The sequence below is a fragment of the Phacochoerus africanus genome, chromosome 1 (genome assembly GCF_016906955.1).
Source record: "Phacochoerus africanus isolate WHEZ1 chromosome 1, ROS_Pafr_v1, whole genome shotgun sequence".
Lineage (NCBI taxonomy): Eukaryota > Metazoa > Chordata > Mammalia > Artiodactyla > Suidae > Phacochoerus > Phacochoerus africanus.
In genome coordinates this window covers 153,548,679-153,567,169 of record NC_062544.1, presented here as the reverse complement: position 1 = coordinate 153,567,169, position 18,491 = coordinate 153,548,679, and the positions used below count along the sequence as shown (strand labels likewise).

At 46.5% G+C, this 18,491-nt stretch overlaps 1 protein-coding gene across 2 annotated transcripts in view; it reads right to left on the bottom strand.

The window, feature by feature from the left end:
* TXNRD3 (thioredoxin reductase 3) overlaps positions 1-18,491 on the bottom strand; it is a 60,808-nt gene that overhangs the window by 26,093 nt on the left and 16,224 nt on the right. For both annotated transcript variants that reach the window (XM_047782650.1, XM_047782641.1), the window contains exons 4-13: positions 18,336-18,445; positions 16,397-16,501; positions 16,100-16,172; positions 14,915-15,034; positions 10,818-10,960; positions 9,502-9,617; positions 8,555-8,780; positions 7,303-7,395; positions 1,478-1,554; positions 789-945 (exon numbers count right to left, since the gene is read on the bottom strand). In XM_047782650.1, the coding sequence (XP_047638606.1) occupies positions 789-945; positions 1,478-1,554; positions 7,303-7,395; positions 8,555-8,780; positions 9,502-9,617; positions 10,818-10,960; positions 14,915-15,034; positions 16,100-16,172; positions 16,397-16,501; positions 18,336-18,445 (1,220 nt within the window). The remainder of the gene's footprint in view (positions 1-788; positions 946-1,477; positions 1,555-7,302; positions 7,396-8,554; positions 8,781-9,501; positions 9,618-10,817; positions 10,961-14,914; positions 15,035-16,099; positions 16,173-16,396; positions 16,502-18,335; positions 18,446-18,491) is intronic.

Genomic DNA, 18,491 nt, shown 5'->3' with positions numbered 1-18,491 from the left:
CCCACCCTCCCCTGCCAACCGCCAACCTATGCTCCTGAGGTCCCTCTATCTCGTCAGCAAACCCAAACCCCTGCAACATCCTCTCCTTTGTCCTCCGCTTCCCAGAAATGCCATTTCCCCCTTAGTCCTGAACTGCTTTCCCATCAAGTGCAGCACAAGTCTGTGCTTACAGACGGTCACAGGAAGGTGGGGAGACTGCAGATGAGTGGACTCAAGCCATGCGGTGGCTGTGGTGAGGTTGCACAGGCACAGAGGCCAGGACTCTTCCCCTGGGGCAGAGCACCCCCACCCCCACCAGTCAGAAAAAGACAGCCCTACCTGGGTGGCCCCCATGCCACCCACTACAACCTCTTGCATGTAAGACACTCCTAAGACAGTTATTTGAAACCATCCGTAAACAGTATTTAACTGCTAGCAATTTAGGGGAATCTTCTTTCCCCAGCAAAACAAGCCCACGGTGCCACTTGCAATGACTTTCCTTTTTGCTTTTTTTTAGGGCCTCGCCCACGGCGTATGGAGGTTCCCAGGCCAGAGGTCCAATCGGAGCTACAGCTATGAGCCTATACCATAGCCACAGCAATATCAGATCCAAGCCACATCTGTAACCTACACCACAGCTCACAGCAACACCGGATTCTTAACCCACTGAATGAGGCCAGGGATCGAACCCACAACCTCCTGGTTCCTAGTCGGATTCGCTCCTGCTGTACCAGGATGAGAACTTCCAGCACTGCTTTTAAGTCACTGCTGACTCAGACGTTATCACCAACATAGCAGGAAGAACTTACCTTCTCTAACCGGCCCCCAAAGAGCCTCCGAGCCAGCAGCTTGCCCGCCTGCACAGCAATGGGTGTGAGCTCAGGCTTGCCCTCAAGGACATCCCCAACAGCATAAACGTAGGGCACATTGGTCTGTTCCACATCGTTCACTGGGATTTTGCCACTCCTATTGGGTTTTGGAGAGAAAAACCATTACAACTGACCCTGCACTGCTGGATGATGAACACGCTTCCAGGAAAAGACTAACCTGGGAAGAAGACCCACTAAGCACTGGTGCACCTGGTCACCAGCAGCAACAGGAACCAGGCCTGCCGCAGCTCCCAAGGAGACCCATTCTGGCTGAGAGACCCTGCCTGCTTCTCAGATGCCCAGAACATCTCTAGATCCCCCAGAGTCAAACTTGAAATTCCTCTCCTTGCATGACCAGGGACATATATTTCATCCTAAATCACAGAAAACAGGTAAAGACATTTCTACGACTATTTTTATAATAACTGTTTCATGTGTGAGATGTTTAAGGAAAACATGAAGAATTACTGGTTGATTAATGAAAAATGGATAATGCAGAGCTGGCACAGCACTTATAAACTCAAAGCATTAAAAAATTATGCATCTGGGTAATGAGTGGGAATTTCCAAAGGTGATCTAGAGAAGCACTTCACTTTGTGCAGCAATAGGACCATGCCACGTGTACTTACTTCTCATTGATTTTGACACCAATCTTCTCCAATCCCATTTTCTTTGTACAGGAGTCACGACCAATTGCTAACAAAACCTACATTTAGGCAGAGACCAAAAAGGCAAATTATCAACAGCAGGAATGAAAGAGGTACCATCTCTAGGGATCCTCCAGATATTACAAGGATAATAGAGCGTTAAGAACACCCCATGCCAATAAATTTGACAGCTTAGAAGAAAAAGATTCCTCGAAAGACAGAATTTACCAAAATTATACATAAACAAATCTGAAAAACCTTATGTCATGGGCTGCATGGTGCCCCTCTCTCAATTCCTATGTTGAAGCCTGAACTGCAGGACCTCAGAATGAGGCTGTGCTTGGAGATGGGGCCTTCACAGAGGCAATCACAGTAACAAGGCCATTAGGGTGGCCCTAATCCAGTCTGACATACGTCCTTGAAGAAGGGGCACCCAGGACACACAACACCACCTGAGGTGAACACGTGAGCACACAGGGGAAGGAGAGAGGCCTCAGGATAAACCTTGACCTCTAGAGTCTGGGCTGCAGAGGTGAGAAAAACCCTTCATTCGGCAGCCCAAGATGAAGGTACCCTCTTCTCATCACAGATGTCAAATTCACAGTTTATGAACTTCCCATAAATTAACTCCAGGCCCAAGTGACTTCACTGGAAATGTCTACAGAACACTCCTGAATAACGTTAATAACACACAAACTCCTGGGATGAGGAAGAGGGGCCAAGGCCTTCTGTGGAGGCCAGCATAAACTTCTGACACAAAACCAAACAAGAGTGTAGAAGAAAAAAATCAGAAGCCAACACTCCTCATGAACACAGACGAAAAATCTTTAACAAACATTAGCTAGTAAAGCAGGGCCACATAAAAAGAGGATATTTAGTCATGATCAAGTGGACTTTATCCCCAACATACAAATCTGGTTTAACATACAGAAATTAATCACTGTAATTCTTCATATTAACAGGATAAAGGAGAAAACAATCTAATTGTCCTGATAGATGCTGGGGGTGGGAGGCGGGAGAGGGGAATGGGGGAAGCTTTTGACAAACTGAACACCTCTGTGGATTTTAATAAAATCCCAGCACACTTGGAATAAATGAGCACATCCCCAGCCTGAAAAGGCATCTGAGAGAAGCCGGGCGCTGACATCCCAGAGGCAGCAAAAGCCCTCACCCTGCAACAGGAGGGGGGTCCCTCTCATAGCATATGGTCAGCACTGCCCTGGAGGCCTTCACAGGGTAACCAGGCAGGACAAGGAAGTAAAAAGCATGCAGATTGGAAAGAAGAAGCAAAACTACTGTTTTAGGCAGAATAAATCCTTTGAAGCTATAGCAATGTCAATACACAAAATCACTTGTAGTTCTACCAACTAATCACTGAAATTTAAAATTTGTAAATATCATTTACAATAGCTTAAAAATATGAAATTCTTAGAGATAAATGAAATATGTGAAAGACCTCAAGCAAAATGATAAAATGTTGCTGAGTGAAACTGAAGAACTCATAAATAATTGGAAAGATATATGAGGCTGATGTTCTGGAAAAATCAATGTTGTTAAGATGTTAGTTCTACCTAACTGATTTACATAAGCAATACAATCCCAATCAAAATCCCAGAGGACTTTATTTTTAAAAATTGGCAAACTGTTTTTAAAATTCATGTAGGGGAAGCAACCTAAGTGTCCAACAACAGAGAAATGGAAAAAGAAGATGTGGTACATGTGTACAATGGAATATGACTCAGCCATAAAAAAGAAGGAAATAAAGCCATTTGCAGCAACCTGGATGATCCTAGAGATGATCATAGTGAATTAAGTCAGAGAAAGACAAATAGTGCCTGATACCACTTATTGGTGCAATCTAAAAAAAAAATGATACAAGTGAACTTATTTACAAAACAGAAATAGACCCACAGACATAGAAAATAAACTTTCGGGTTACCAAAGGGGAAAGGGGGTGTTAACCAGCAGTCTGAGATTAACATATATGTGTAAATGAATCACTTTGTTATAACCTGAAACTAACACAACATTGTAAATCAACTGTACTCCAATTAAAAAAAAAAAAGTGTATGGCAAGTATCTACACAAAGTGGGAGAGCCTACCCTTTCTGGTCTAAGACTTACTATAAAGCTTCAAGGACCAAAACGAAGTGGTGCGGGTCCAGGGTTAGAGAGGAGAGAAGCAGACACATAGTTAAACATCACATGACCTCAATAAAGACACAAAGCAATCTGATGGAGAAAGGGGCATCTTTTTAACCAATGGCTCTGGGTATTAACACAGAAGAAAAGAACCTCAATTCTTACCTCCTACTGTAAACAAAAACTAGTTCAAGGTAAATTATAGGCGTAAACATATAATGTAAAACTATAAATCTGCAGGAAGAAAACACAAGAGAATATCTTCATGACCTCTTGGTAGATCACATAGACAGCTTCAACCATAAAAATATGATAAACTGAACTTCATAAAAACTTTAAAACAATTGTTCATAAAAAGATGTTATAAAAAACTAAACAAGCAAGTCACAGATGGGAAGAAATATTCACACACATGCATCTGAGAAAGGAATGAACCCACAATACACACAGAACTCCTGCAACTCCAAATAAAAGTTTTCAGTATCCTGACCCAAAAATGGGCCAAAGACTCACACAGATACTTCATAAGGGAAAATATTTAAATGGCAAAAAAAACCACATGAAAAATTGCCCAACATCATTAGTCATCAGGAAGATGCAAATTACACCTACAGATACCACTACATACACCCTAGAGTGTCTTAAACAAAAAAGCCAACCACCCTAAATGTTGGTAAGGATACAGAACCACCAACTCATGCCTGCCTGGTGGAGACATAAAATGATATAATCATTTGGAAGCTATCTGGCAGTTTCCCCAAAAGTTAAACACAGAAACTCTCCTATGAGGTAGCAGGAGAAAGGAAAATGTATACCCACAAAAGACCTCATTCGAGAAACTGTCACAGAGCTACAGTCTCAACAGCCCAACTGCACACAGCCCGGTGTCCCCCCACAGGAAAGTAAGTGAACCCGTGGTGTTTTCAGACAGTTCACACAGTGAAAGAACCACAAAAGGGCTCCCTAAGCAAGATCCTGAGGCACTCATACAGCATAGCTCCTTGTCTGTGACATCTAAATAAGAAAAACGGGTCTACAGTTAAACAATCACAGATTAGGGCTGCTTGTGGTCAGGGAGTAGGAAAGGGCACCTGAGAGCTTTCCAGCCTCACTGAAATATTCTACTACCTTCAAGAGTGTGGATTACATAAACATGTACACTGTCAAAACTGCACATTTCACTACATGTAAATTATACCTCATTACAAAATAAGTTCACAATTTTAGACATTGTTTACAATTTTACACCAATATATTTGATAACTTAGATGAAAAAGACTGATATCTAGAAAATACAATGAATCAAAAGTAACTCAAGGAGTTCCCGTCATGGCGCAGTGGTTAATGAATCCGACTAGGAACCATGAGGTTGCGGGTTCGATCCCTGGCCTTGCTCAGTGGGTTAAGGATCCGGCGTTGCCATGAGCTGTGGTGTAGGTTGCAGACGCAGTTCGGATCCCACGTTGCTGTGGCTCTGGCGTAGGCCGGTGGCTACAGCTCCGATTCGACCCCTAACCTGGGAACCTCCATATGCCGCGGGAGCGGCCCAAGAAATGGCAAAAAGACAAAAAAAAAAAAAAGTAACTCAAGAAAAAAGCAGAAAGCCTTGAAAGTCCTCTGTTAAAGAAAATTGAATATATCTTCATAGAAGATTCTAGGCCAGGTGGTTGCATCAGTGAATTCTATCAAACATGCAAAGAACCAATTATAATATTACATAAGTACTTCCAGAGTATAGAACAAGAAAGAACATATTCCAAACTTCTGTCTTGAGCTAGAACAACCTTGACAAGCTAGAACACTCTGGGAAGTTCAATAAATGAAAGGAAAATTAGAAGCCAATACAATTCATGAATAGACGTAAAAATTCTAAATAACGAAATCCAACCATATATAGAGAGGACTATTACCAAGTTGGGTTTATACCAGGAATACAAAAGTTGAATGAACATTAGAAAATCAATGTAATTCAACAAACAGATCAGAAGGAAAAAAAAATCATCATTAACAGCTATAAAAGAATCTTAAAGCTAAATACTCACTCCTGATTATTATTTTTTTTAATGGTGATACCTGTGGCATATGGAAATTCCCAGGCTAGGAGTCAAATCAGAGCTGCAGCTGAGGTCTATGCCACAGCCACAGCAACACCAGATCCAAGCTGTATCTGCGACCTAGACCCTAGCTTGCAGCAATGCCAGATGCTTATCCCACTGAGCGAGGCCCGGGATTGAACCTGCATCCTCATGATACTAGTCAGATTCTTAATCCACTGAGCAACAATGGGAACTCCCACTCCTGATTTTTAAGAAACAACCAAGAAACCAAAATTACCAAAAAAATACTTAGCAAACAAGAAACAGAAAATTATTTATTTAGCTTGATTAAGAATATCTACCAAAACCCTATAGAAAATACTACTCCTTAACAATCAAACACCAAAAGCTTTCCTTCTGACACGGAGAATAAGGCAGAATCACCCAGCTCCGAACTTCTTATTAACATTGCACTGGAGGTCTGTTTCTTTTTTTTTTTTTTTTTTTTGGTCTTTTTGCCATTTTCTTGGGCCGCTCCCGCAGCATGTGGAGGTTCCCAGGCTGTTGGGAACTATTACAACGGCCTAAATCAAAGGACAGATACACCATATGCATGGCCTGGAAGACTGGATCCTGCAGAGAAGCTGAGTGTTTCCAACTAATTACACATTCACTGCAATCCTCAAAACTATATATGTTTTTGGCTTTGGTGATCCTCTCTGCATTGTATGTATACTTTAATTGAAAAAAAAAAAAAAAAAACATGTTAGAAGAGTATATAAAACATAAACCATAATTTACAAGAGAAATGTTGGTATCCAAATATCATCAGTTTAAGTTAGAACTGTTGCCACCCTAGAGTCCATGGACTGTTCACGTTTTTGTTTGGAGATTTTTATATTGTTTGTTTTTGAAAATGAAAATTTGTTTTCTTTTTTAGGGCCACACTCGCAGCAAAGGGAAGTTCCCAGGCTAGGGATCGAATCAGAGCTGTAGGTACCAGCCTATACCGCAGCCACAGCAATTTGGTATCTGAGCCTTGTCTGCAACCTACACCACATCTCATGGCAATGCCAGACTCCCAACCCACTAAGCAAGGCCAGGAATGGAATCTGCATCCTCATGGATACTAGTCGGATTCGTTTCTGCTGCGTCACAATAAGAACTCCTGAAAATGGAACTATCTTGATTGCTGTTTCCAATTATAAAATCTATTCAATGTTTATTGTAAAAATATTCAATTGCAGAAATGTGTAAGATATCTAATTCCCAGAAGTAAGCACTAATAACAGTCAGGTATGTGTGCTTCCAGATTTTGTCCTCTGCACAGTTACACACACACATATCTTACCATCATATTCTTCATGAACCACTGAAAATCATCGTGTCAAAGCCCAACCACCTTCCATATGTATTAGACCCTCACCAAGAACCAAGAAAAAGATTAATCCTGGTGTGCATTGAGGGGTACATTAAAGGGTGCATTAAGTGGAATGTACCCCTTGTAATTAATGCACAAAAGGGGTACATTAGGTGGAAAATCAAGAGTTCTATTTCATTTCCCCATAGGCTTCAACTGCGCTCATTTGGAGTGTGTTCATCCAAATGAGCTTGCAGACAGAAACTCACCGTGTTATAAACCCCTTCGATTGTCTCTGGACCTTCTGTAGATTTAGCCATGACCTTCAGCTTCCCAGGGGACCCCTTCTCCAGCTGCTGTACCTGGAGAGGATGAACAGCGGAACCATTCTCTCTATAGGTGACAGAAAACAGCTGGGTCACAGCGTGTGTGTTTAGGTTTGTTGGACTAAGCAGAAGCAGAGGAAAGAGGGCCCGCCCCAAGGTACAATTTGAAGGTGGAAGTAAATTCCTGGGTTAGGTGGATGGTAATGCAAGAGGAACCATGAAGGGGTGATTTTCAGGTTTTGACCAAAGAAACTGTGGACCATGGGACCATTTCCTGACTACAGAGATGGGCTGGAAAGCTTAGGGATACATCCAGTGGAAAATCAAGAGTTCTATTTCATGGTTTGATTTAATTAAATTATTTCTTTTTATAGCCACACCTGTGGCATATGGAAATTCCTGGCCTAGGGGTTGAATCAGAGCTGCAGCTATTGGCCTATACCACAGCCACAGCAACACAAGATCTGAGTCGCATTTGTGACCTACACCACAGCTCTCGGCAATGCTGGATTAACCTTAACCCTCTCAGTGGGGCCAGGGGTTGAGCCTGCATCCTCATGGAGACTATATTGGGTTCCTAACCTGCTGAGCCATGATGAGAACTCTGATCCTTATTAAATTTAAAATGCTTGTGAGGAATTCAAGTGGAGATGCTCAGCAGGCAGCCGCATAAATGGATGTGGAGGTAGAGAGAGGCCCGAGCCAGGAGGTGATGAAGTGTGGGCCAGGTGGGGGCAGAGGGGGCGGGGGGCTCCCAGAAGCCCAGGAAGAAAAGAACTGAGAGGACAGCCTTGGCTCTGCTTTGACCCTGACCGAAGGGTTCAAAGGGGAGGCAGGGAGGGAGACAAAGGTGGGGAGCTGGAAGCCTCACATGTCAAGGTGGAAGGAAGGGGCCGGAAGGCAGAGGGAAGGAGGGTTACCTGGGCCCTAAAGAAGGGGTCCTGGGAAGGAGGGAGGTAAGGGGTTGTGGTGGGGGAAGGAGAGGGAGGGAAGAAGCCAAGACAGGGGGTGGGGGAGGGGAGGGAGAAGGAGAAGAGGAGGAGGAGGCAGGGAAGGCTGTCAGTGTCCCCGAGAGAAGATCACCGACAAGCCAACAAGCAGAGGGAGGGCAAAGGAAAAGCTCAGGGAAGGGGCTGTGAAAGCAAAGGGTGCTCAGGCACTGTGAAAGGGCCAGGGGTGCTGGCTTCGGACTTACCTCCACAGGCACAAACTTGTGCAGGAAGCGGACGCCATGCTGCTCCATGTAGGAGCCCACCCTCTCGGCCATCTCCTGGTCGAAGCCCCGCAGGAGCACAGAGCGCACCATGACCGTGACATCGAGGCCCAGGCCGGCCAGGAAACCTGCACACTCCAGGGCCACATAGGACGCCCCCACCACCAGGGTGGTGCCTGGGCAGTAGGGCAGTGAGAAGAGGTCATCGCTGCAAACGGAGAACGGGCACCTGGGGGCAGAGCGGCTTCCACAACGCCCTCCACCCAGGAGCAGACACAGAAACAGCCTTTCGGAGTTTGTGACTGTGTCCACCATGGGATAAGAAATCCAGCTCGGTGTTTTCAAGATCAAATTAGTGGGTCACAGGCAAAGACTTATTAAACAACAAAACGGAAGAGAGGATATTAAACCACATTCTGTGGAAGAAGAAACTGCTATGTCTGCTTTGTATGTCTGTGTGTGCATGTTGTGTGTTCACCTGATCAACCTCTTAAGAAGTGTATTTCTTAAAGAGCATTTGGTCAAAGTTTGAAAGTCTTTGTCCTGCTTTATCATCGAGGTCTGATGTCCTGTTATGGCTGTCCAGGGAAGATGCCTATCAAGACTCAGTGTTTTCCTTTTCAGCTGGCTCACTATTCTAACACACAGACACAAAACCCCAAAGCTAATCATATGTACTGCTTCACTTTGGGCTCTGGAAATTCAGAGTCTAATTCCTAGAGCAATTCCCTGGAGGCCTAGGACACATCTGTGGGTGCCAACATGCCCTCATCCTCTGCTCCATTCTAGTTAACTAATTAGCCCCTTGCACTGCATCAACTTTTATCCGCCATCAACTCAAGTATTTTGTGAAATAAGATAGGGAGTACATAAATTGGAGACAAACAAACATCACACAACTTCCAGTTAAATGGCCTAATGACCCTTACCTGGTAATACAGTATTCCTTATCTCCTTGGATCCCCAGATACCGCGGCCTTTCCCCTGTTGCTATGACAAACTTAGCAGCAGTATAACATGTTTCCTGTCCTTTTCCATTGGTTGCCTTGAAAAAAGCAAAGTAAACCTCACTTTTCAACAAACAACAGGGTTTCAGACCCCAGGACACACATTTTAGCACCCTCTGGAGCTGGCCGTCAGCAGGACAGCTGTGCAAAGACAGGAATGCAGTGGGATAACCTCCCACACAGAAAACAGACATGTTCACATTTTGGCCACCACGGCCGCCGTATCGGTGCAGCAGGGACTGGAAGTCTGGTCAGGACGGCTGTACGGTAACCAAGGAAGGTCAGAGGGCTGGAGAGAGCGGCGCGTGGCAAAGCCCACAGGCCTGAGAGGTGCTGGGATCTGTGCAAAGTGCCAGGAAGTGACAAGGAAAGAGGGCATCTGCTGGGGTGTGGTGGAAGTAGTGATAACGGTGAGGACCCTTATGTGTGTCCCCAAGTCCAGGCCCTGGAATCCACAAAGGGGCTCACTATTTGCTCACTTTCAATCACAAAGCAAATCACAGACACCTCTTCATAAAAAGATGGAAAACAGTGAGATGAGAGAGGGCAGCCTGGAGGAGGGTCCTGAGCAGCCCAGCCACTGAGGCCTGGGGGGACAAGGAGGCAGGCGGGTTACAGCCAGAGAAACAAGCCCACCCACTGGGACTCCCACCCTGTGTGGTCTCAGCTTTTGCAGACTACAATCCTGGGTCCTGTCCAGGTCACTGCACACTATCCACCTAGGCAGAGGACAGAGGTGGAGCAGACATTGAGACGGCAACCACAGTCTCCCAGACCCCAGCTAAATGTTGATGTTCACCAAAACGGTCTCACTCTCCCTAAATACTGATCTTACAAGATAGAAATGCCATAGATGCACGTGTCAAATACACCAATTCTGATGGTACTCTTCCTAGTGCGTTTATGAACAGTACATACCGGAATTCTAGTGAAGGGTTCATTTTTCAAAAGAATCACACTGTTAAAGCTTTTCTTTTTAGACTTTTGGGCTTTGAACTGTCTAGTCTAAACATTTTCTCATTTAAGATGGCAAAGAAACCAAAAGGCAAATAACAGCTTAAAACTGAGAGTTCTTTAAAAGGTGATTTCTGCAGTCTGATCAGACTTGGACTCCACAAGCAATGGGGAAAAGCACGCAACACCGGCCACAGCTCTAAACAGGCGACACGGAACCTGGGGTCATGACAAGCATGGGCAGAAGCAAGGAAAGCATGGACAGGACAGGACGTCACACAGACCTTGATTTTGTGGTGTTCGACAAATTCCCCGTAGGAGTTGATGTAGGCCACAGCCTTCTCCCGCAGAGACAGCCGGTAGCCCCAGTTCAGGGAGCCAATGTGGTTCTGGACGGCCTCTGTCATGGTCCCCCAGTTGTGCTTCACTGGGGAGAAATGGGGGGTGGGTGTGAAGGGGATGGTACTTTCCACAATAATTTATATATAATACAGAGCCAGCCTATGTATCGCTTTAAGAATCAAGAAGTGAACAGAAGAGGAGTTCCCATTGTGGCGCAGCGGAAATGAATCTGACTAGGAACCATGAGGTTGTGGGTTTGATCCCTGGCCTCGCTCAGAGGGTTAAGGATCTGGCTTTGCTGTGGCTGTGGCATAGGCCAGCAGATGTAGTTCTGATTCGACCCCTAACCTGGGAACTTCCATGTGCCGTGGGTGGAGCCCTAAAAAGCGAAAAAAGTAACCTAAATCTCTTTTATGCCAGTTATGGTATATACTTCTTCTTCTTTTTTATTACAAAACATGCAAAAACAGAGTTCTAAAAACTAGGCAAGTCCATGAAAGAGAGCGTGGGGAGCCGGCCCTCCAGCAGTCTTGAGGCAGGAGGGTGGTCTATACTGGTGGGCAGGTGCACGCTCCCCCTGCCTCCCCACCACTCCCACCAGGTCCAGGGTTGTGACAGTGAATTCCCCACGTTCAAATGACAGAGTTCACCCATGTCCCATGGAAGCTGTGGTGGAAATCGATGGGACCAAGGTTGCTCCTACAACCTTTGACCCTCTGGGGGGATTACCTCCTGGCTGCCCCTCGTCTGTGGACACTGGTCCCCAAGGAGAGACCAGTTTCCACGCAGCCTGTGTCTGTGAGACATGGGGGCCAGCCCAGGGCTCCTGCCAAAATGATGAGATCCCCAAAGGCAAACCCAGCTGGCCAGCTGCCCTTTGGTCACATGTGGACACCGAGCCCTCTAGCATCTCCAGGAGGCCACATGCACTGGGACGTGGGACATCAGAACACAGGGAAGGGGAAGAGGTCACAGTGTGGGGGCTCGGTCAGCATAAGTGACTATGGCTCAGACGTCACGACACCTGTCCTGGGACATCAGCATCAACCAAGTCTCCTAATTTTGAGTCCAGATAGCCATTCTGTTTACTATGTCCCTGACCCCCACTGTAATCCCAGGGCTTATGACCCAGCAGAGAAGACCCCCCAACAAGGGCTTGTACCCACTTATGCTGTGGCCCCTCCCACTACTCCCCTGATAAGCTGGCCTCCCAGCACCACTCCTTTTTTCTTGTCTTCTTAGGGCCACACCTGTGGCATATGGAGGTTCCGAGGCTAGGGGTCAAATCAGAGCTGCAGCTGCTGGCCTACACCACAGCCACAGCAACATGGGACCCGAGCCACATGTGCAACCTATACCACAGCTCAGGGCAACACTGGATCCTTAACGCACTGAGCAAGGCCAGGGATTGAACCTGCATCCTCATGGATACAAGTCAGGTTCTTAACCACTGAGCCACAATGGGTACTCCTACCCAGCCCTTAAAGGACCTTTTATCCCAAGGAACGTGGACCTTGTTGGTTAAATCCACACTTCACGTGTCCCTTTTTTTTCTGTTCCTGTAAAGACATTCCCTGTTAGGAGTTCCAGACACGGCTGCACATCAGGCCCCCAGGAAGCATGTTGGAATGGATGGGTCCTGGGACCCACCACAAGGCTGTGGATTCGGGGCAGGACCACAGAGGCCATGCCGCTAACAAGCTCATGGGGACCCTGACGAGGCAGGTCTACAGATTTGCCTGTCCTCCATTCTTCCCTCTGCTCAGTCCTGCACCAAATGGCAGCACCATCAAACCCTGATGGCACAGTCGCTTACCAGCCTTTTCCCTCACACATTTATTTTTCAATACAAACTTGAGAATAATTTATCAAGTTCCAGAAAGAAATTTTTTTTTGCCATTTTCCCTGGACTTAAAGTTTACAAATTAATTTTGAGGTATCATCACAATATGGAAACATTCCATCTGCAATCAGAGTATATTTTTTGTTTTGCTTTTTATATATTTTCCTTGTATATTTTGTATATTCCTAATTAAATTGATTCCAAGTTATTCTATCTTTTTTTTGTTATTTTCCATTATAAATTTAACTTATTGTTGAAGTCCTGGGAGGTGCCGTGGGCACTTCTGCCTAAAAAGACAAACAATACAAAACAAAACTAACCTCATATCCATTTCTGCTAAAACAACAACAACAAAAAGCCAGCAAAGTAAGCAAAGAAACAGCCACTTCCTGTTCAGGAGGCTTAAGCCTTGCCTCCTGCCTCTGGCCCCTCAGATTCAGCTGCTTCTCTGGGCTAGTCACTGAGCTAGTGCCTGAAAACTGTGATAGGTACCACAGGTCCCTTCAGGACATCCTGGTGGGGAGGTGTCTGGGGATGGCCTTCCTGGGCAAGGCCTTGACGGCTTGCCGAGCATCTCGGTGCCGCACCTCCAGGTTAACATACGGTCCTGTGTGGGGGCAACTCAGAGGGTGACCCCACTCAAGGACATGGGATGGTATTTAGACGTATCAGCACTGAGGGGAGGTGGGGACACTGTCTGGCCCAAAGACCCCTTGCTCCCCTCCATGAAAGCATGTAGCCCGGGGCTGGGGAGGGGGGCACTACAAGCTATGCTGCAGGCACCACAGGGGCACCCACACTTCATCCCCACTCGCAACCACCCCACTCACACCCAGCCATTTAGTAACAGGGCACAAACAAGTGTAATTTTAAAAAGAGCCTCCACAAAGTACCAACCCCAAATGACCATCATTCCAATTCTATTCCACCCACCCTTTTGCAGCATTTCACTCAAGTTAGTTCTCTTCTTAGACTCCATCTGTCTGTCCAAATCCTGTGCTTAATGACCTCAGCCCACAGTCTCTATAAACAGTGTACCCCCTCTCAGGTATCAGCATCCTCTGTGCACAGCCCCCCTCAGGTATCAGTGTCTAGAGATCCCACCTGTCCTCTGCCCTCTTCTACCTTCCATCTCAGTAAGTCCTAAGACTTTACCTCCCCACAGGCCAGGCTCCAAAACCAGGCCTTGCCCAGAAAGGCCATCCCCAGACACCTTCCCACCAGGATGTCTTGAAGAGACCCATGGTACCCTATCACCAGAATGAAGGGTTTGAGAAGAGTCTCTGAAAGTGGGGACTCCTCAGAAGCTACCTGCCAGGTGGAGAGGCCTCATTTTACCTCCATTTTGACAGAAAGCTCCGTCAAGGCAGAGTGGACTGTCTGGGGAAATCTGTCCCAGGGAGGTCACTGTGATGCCACCAAACCTGCCTGCTCCATCTGGTCTCTCCTACCCCCTCCTCACCCTCACCCTCTGCCCTTTGAGGGCCTGGCATCCTGGCAGAATCAGCTGTGTCAGAATCATCTATGATGCTTTAAACTTGCACACGCATGTGTGATCTATGGGTCCAAGCCTCTGGGAAGAAGACAGGCATTGTCATCCCGACCCTCTCCTGCCCTCCCCCCTTACCTCCTCTCTCCCCTCCTCTCTCTCCTCCTCCTCTCCCCCTCCCCTCCACCTTTCCTCCTCTCTCCCCTCCTCTCACTCTTTCCTTTCCTCCCCCGGCCCAGACTGTGCTGCTCCAGGGCAGGAGTGATGGTTTCCTATCTACATCCTCAGAGCCTCACCAGTACATGTTTATTGGTGAATCTGTTTTCCATTTCTCATTAACTTAAGACACACATAAACGCTGATAAAAACAGATAATGTCATACAATAGCGGGTAAAACCCTCAGATGCCCCTTGCTAGTCTATGTTCTTCCTATTTGAGAACAGAGACAACTCCCTCTCACTTCCACTGGGCTAGGGTGCTGAGTGGCTGTGGCTGCAGCAACTCCCTCCCTAAAGCACTTAGGCCACGGAAGCAGCTTTAAACTGACCACTGGAGTCCTCCGGTCAGCCCGGCTGATGCTCGATGGGCCTAACAACTGTTGATTAAATGAATTTCAAACTCATGGAAATATAAATAGCAAGTCCTTCTAAGAAACTCATTCTTCCCTCCTTCTACCCAATCCCTACTTTTATGAACTCTCACCAACCTTGTTGACTATACTCCCAGCCAAACTTCCTTGAGTCGGTTAACGCCTGCCCCAGGAGTGCGGCTTGATGCATCAACTTCTTAGGAATACAGCCCACATTTACACAAGTACCGCCAAGACCTGAGAAAGAAAGTACTACTTTTAATGGTTTTTTGTTTTTTTTTTTTGCCTTTTCTAGACCCGCTCCTGCGGCACATGGAGGTTCCCAGGCTAGGGGTCGAATCAGAGCTGTAGCCACCGGCCTACACCAGAGCCACAGCAACGCGGGATCCAAGCTGCGTCTGCAACCTACACCACAGCTCACGGCAATGCCGGATCCTTAACCCACTGAGCAAGGCCAGGGATCGAACCCGCAACCTCATCGTTCCTAGTCGGATTTGTTAACCCCTGAGCCATGATGGGAACTCCACTTTTAGTGTTTTGTGTGTGCGTGGTTTTATATACATGCAGAGTGGGTGTTATTAAAACATGGAAATGACAAACATGAATGGTGGTAGGGCCAACATCGCACTCTACAATAACATGCAAATGATTAGCCAAACTTGTTGACCAAGGGTCAATGAAGGAGCTGAGGATGAGCAAAACTGGCGCTTGGCTAACTTATCAGCGTTGTGGAAAGGGGCTGACAACAGGAGGGTTGGAGGCATGAGCAGAAATGACCTGGCACAAAGTCTGTGTGCTGTGTTACCAAGGAAAGAACGAGGGCCAGCAAGTCTGGGCTACAGCAAAGTCCAGGGCTAGGAGGTAGCCACGTTGCATTAAACTGACCTGGAGCGACCACACATACTACCTCGACCCACCATCCTGCTGCTATTGGGGTCAGTTATAAAATCAACTCAGTAACAAAGGAAAGCGTCATAGCAACCTCAGACAGGACGAGGCACACGCCACATCATGCCATAACTATGTGAAAACATCAACGTGTGTGCAAACATCATCCTGGCAGAAATGCTGGAATGATAGGGTCAAGGGATTTTCTTTTTGCAAACTCTTCCTTAATTATTTTTATATTATTTTCCAACTCCTCTTGTTAATGCTGTGATCTGAGATTCAAAACCCAGGAAACGGGCTGGTGACACTTGAGGTTGTTGCTGAGGACTGCATGAGAATGACAAGCCCACAGACAACAACAACAACAGAAAAAAAAACAGACAACAACAACATAAGGACAGAAGAGCCACTCACCCCATGATGTGCCCTGGGGCGAGGGGACCACGAAGTCCAGCACCAGGACTTTCCTCCCCAAAATGGCGGCTTCCTACCAAAAAAAGCTATATGTAAAGATGGTGTCACTTTCCCGACACCCCCTGAGGGATCAGACCTTGCTTGTGCTGTCGCACAGTCTCTCCCCATTACACCAGCTTACACCATACACTTATAACTCCAACTAGAACGTCCTGTTTTGTTTTTTTTTTAAGGGGCTGAAGACATGCTTGAGGCAATTACCAGGAAAATGATATTTGAGTGTCTTTTTCCTCATACCTGAGCACACGCGAGGCCACCAGAGCCACCACCGATGACAATGAGGTCATAATCGTAGGCTGGGTCGTTCTGAAGAAGCTTCTGTAACAAGCCACTCTGATGGGCCTGAGGGTTAATCAAAGAGAACACAGAGTGACTTGTTTTCAAACTGCTTCTGTGCACCCTATGCTTCTTCAGCATAAATTTCTGTTACAAAAATCTTGGAAACAATTGACCCACAATTGCTACTCAGTTGGAGCCAGCGAGTTAGAAAGTATGCCAACATATTTTTGTTGGTTATGGCCCCACAGCAGCGTGTGTGTCAAATGACAGGGTGGTCACAGCTTTACGTCCATGTCAGACAAGGTCATTTATCAAAATACCATACCCAAGTGTGGTCAAACACCCAAGTTCCATTTTTTCGGATCCTCTATATTTTGTTCATCTTTGCTAGCCTTCACTTTAAAAACAATTCTCACGCATCATCAGCAGGACATGCACTTTTAGTTTTTTCCTAGTTTCCCATAAACCGACCTAAATTTTGCAACTTTCTAGATAGCACACACATTTTGCTTTTCCTCTTGCGAATGGTCAGGACGCTGGCCCTGCAGGGCACTGCTGTCCCTGGTCGTCCTTGTGGTCAGAAACACCTGAGGTGAGGTGAGAGGCTCCATGTGCAGCTAACACTAGTTCGGTCTGTCCGAGTTGGTAGCTCAGTTCCACCAGCTGGTTTTGGAACCTGCTCATCCTGAGGCCACAGTGGAAGTGTCACTTGGCCCTATGGTCCCCAGGCCAGGGTCTCCTTATTCTTAGGTGCCCTCAGGGAAATCTGCCTCCTAGTCGGCCACCGTCCAAGGTCATGCCTTCAGGTCTCCAAGTGCGCCCCCACCCCCGACACCTCCTCCGACAGCATTTTCCAGGCTAAGCTTGGCGAGAGTGGCACCTCTGAAGGTGCTGAGAGGCTATGACTGCACACTTAGCCCAACGGGGGCTGGGTTACAGCTTCCAGGGCAGGTATGGCAAGCAGCTGCTAGGTAATGATGCTGAACCCAGATTAACATCTGTGTAGACAATCCTTTCTCCCAACAAGAACATAACTCTTAATTAAAATGTAAATATGAACATTTAATCATGGCTTATTACCATTTGCATATGTATATAAAGGATAGAGAGCAGAATTTTAACAAAAGCAAACAACTACTTAAAATAAGGACCTTATTTAATAAGGACCTTATTTAATAAGTATTAATTTTCGTCAATCCCTACTTAACTGAATGATCCCTGCTCACTTTAGCATCCTAGGAATCAAATCATAAAAGCTCTGCAAAGCTCCCAGGGTCAGCAGCCTTGACAGGAGTTCCTGGACTTGAATGTCAGCGTTGTCCCGACTGCACTTCCCTCAAGGAGGGGAGGCCCCGCTTCTGTGCCATCAGAAGGACAGCCCAGGAGTTCCCGTCATGGCGCCGTGGTTAACGAATCCGACTAGGAACCATGAGGTTGCGGGTTCGGTCCCTGGCCTTGCTCAGTGGGTTAAGGATCTGGCGTTGCCATGAGCTGTAGTGTAGGTTGCAGACGCGGCTCGGATCCCGCGTTGCTGTGGCTCTGGTGTAGGCCGGTGGCTACAGCTCCGATTCGACCCCTAGCCTGGGAACCTCCATATGCTGTGGGAGCGGCCCAAAGAAATAGCAAAAAGACAAAAAAAAAAAAAAAAAGGACAGCCCACTCACCTGTCCTGCACCCTCTCTCAAAGCCGCTCCTGCTCAGCTTCTGAACTTTGAGTTGGTAGGAAAGCTAATTTCCCTTAAAGTAATCAAGATTATCTGATAACCACATGCTTTTCATTGCACAAGCTTCAAAAGACAAATGAATAGCCCTAAAACGCATCTCCTCCCCTTTTAAACACTTTTTCAAAATAAAACTTGAACAAACAGCACTCAAGAACACATGGCACTGTCACTACCTGGAAAGTCCGGTCACAGCCGCCCATGTGCACTTTATTCACAAAGATGTTGGGCACAGTCCTCTGGTTAGTGAGCTCCGACAGCACCTCCTGAACACTGGCTCCATTATCTATGGAGCAAAAGACAAATCACGTATAGCTCTGCCAGTGCCACAC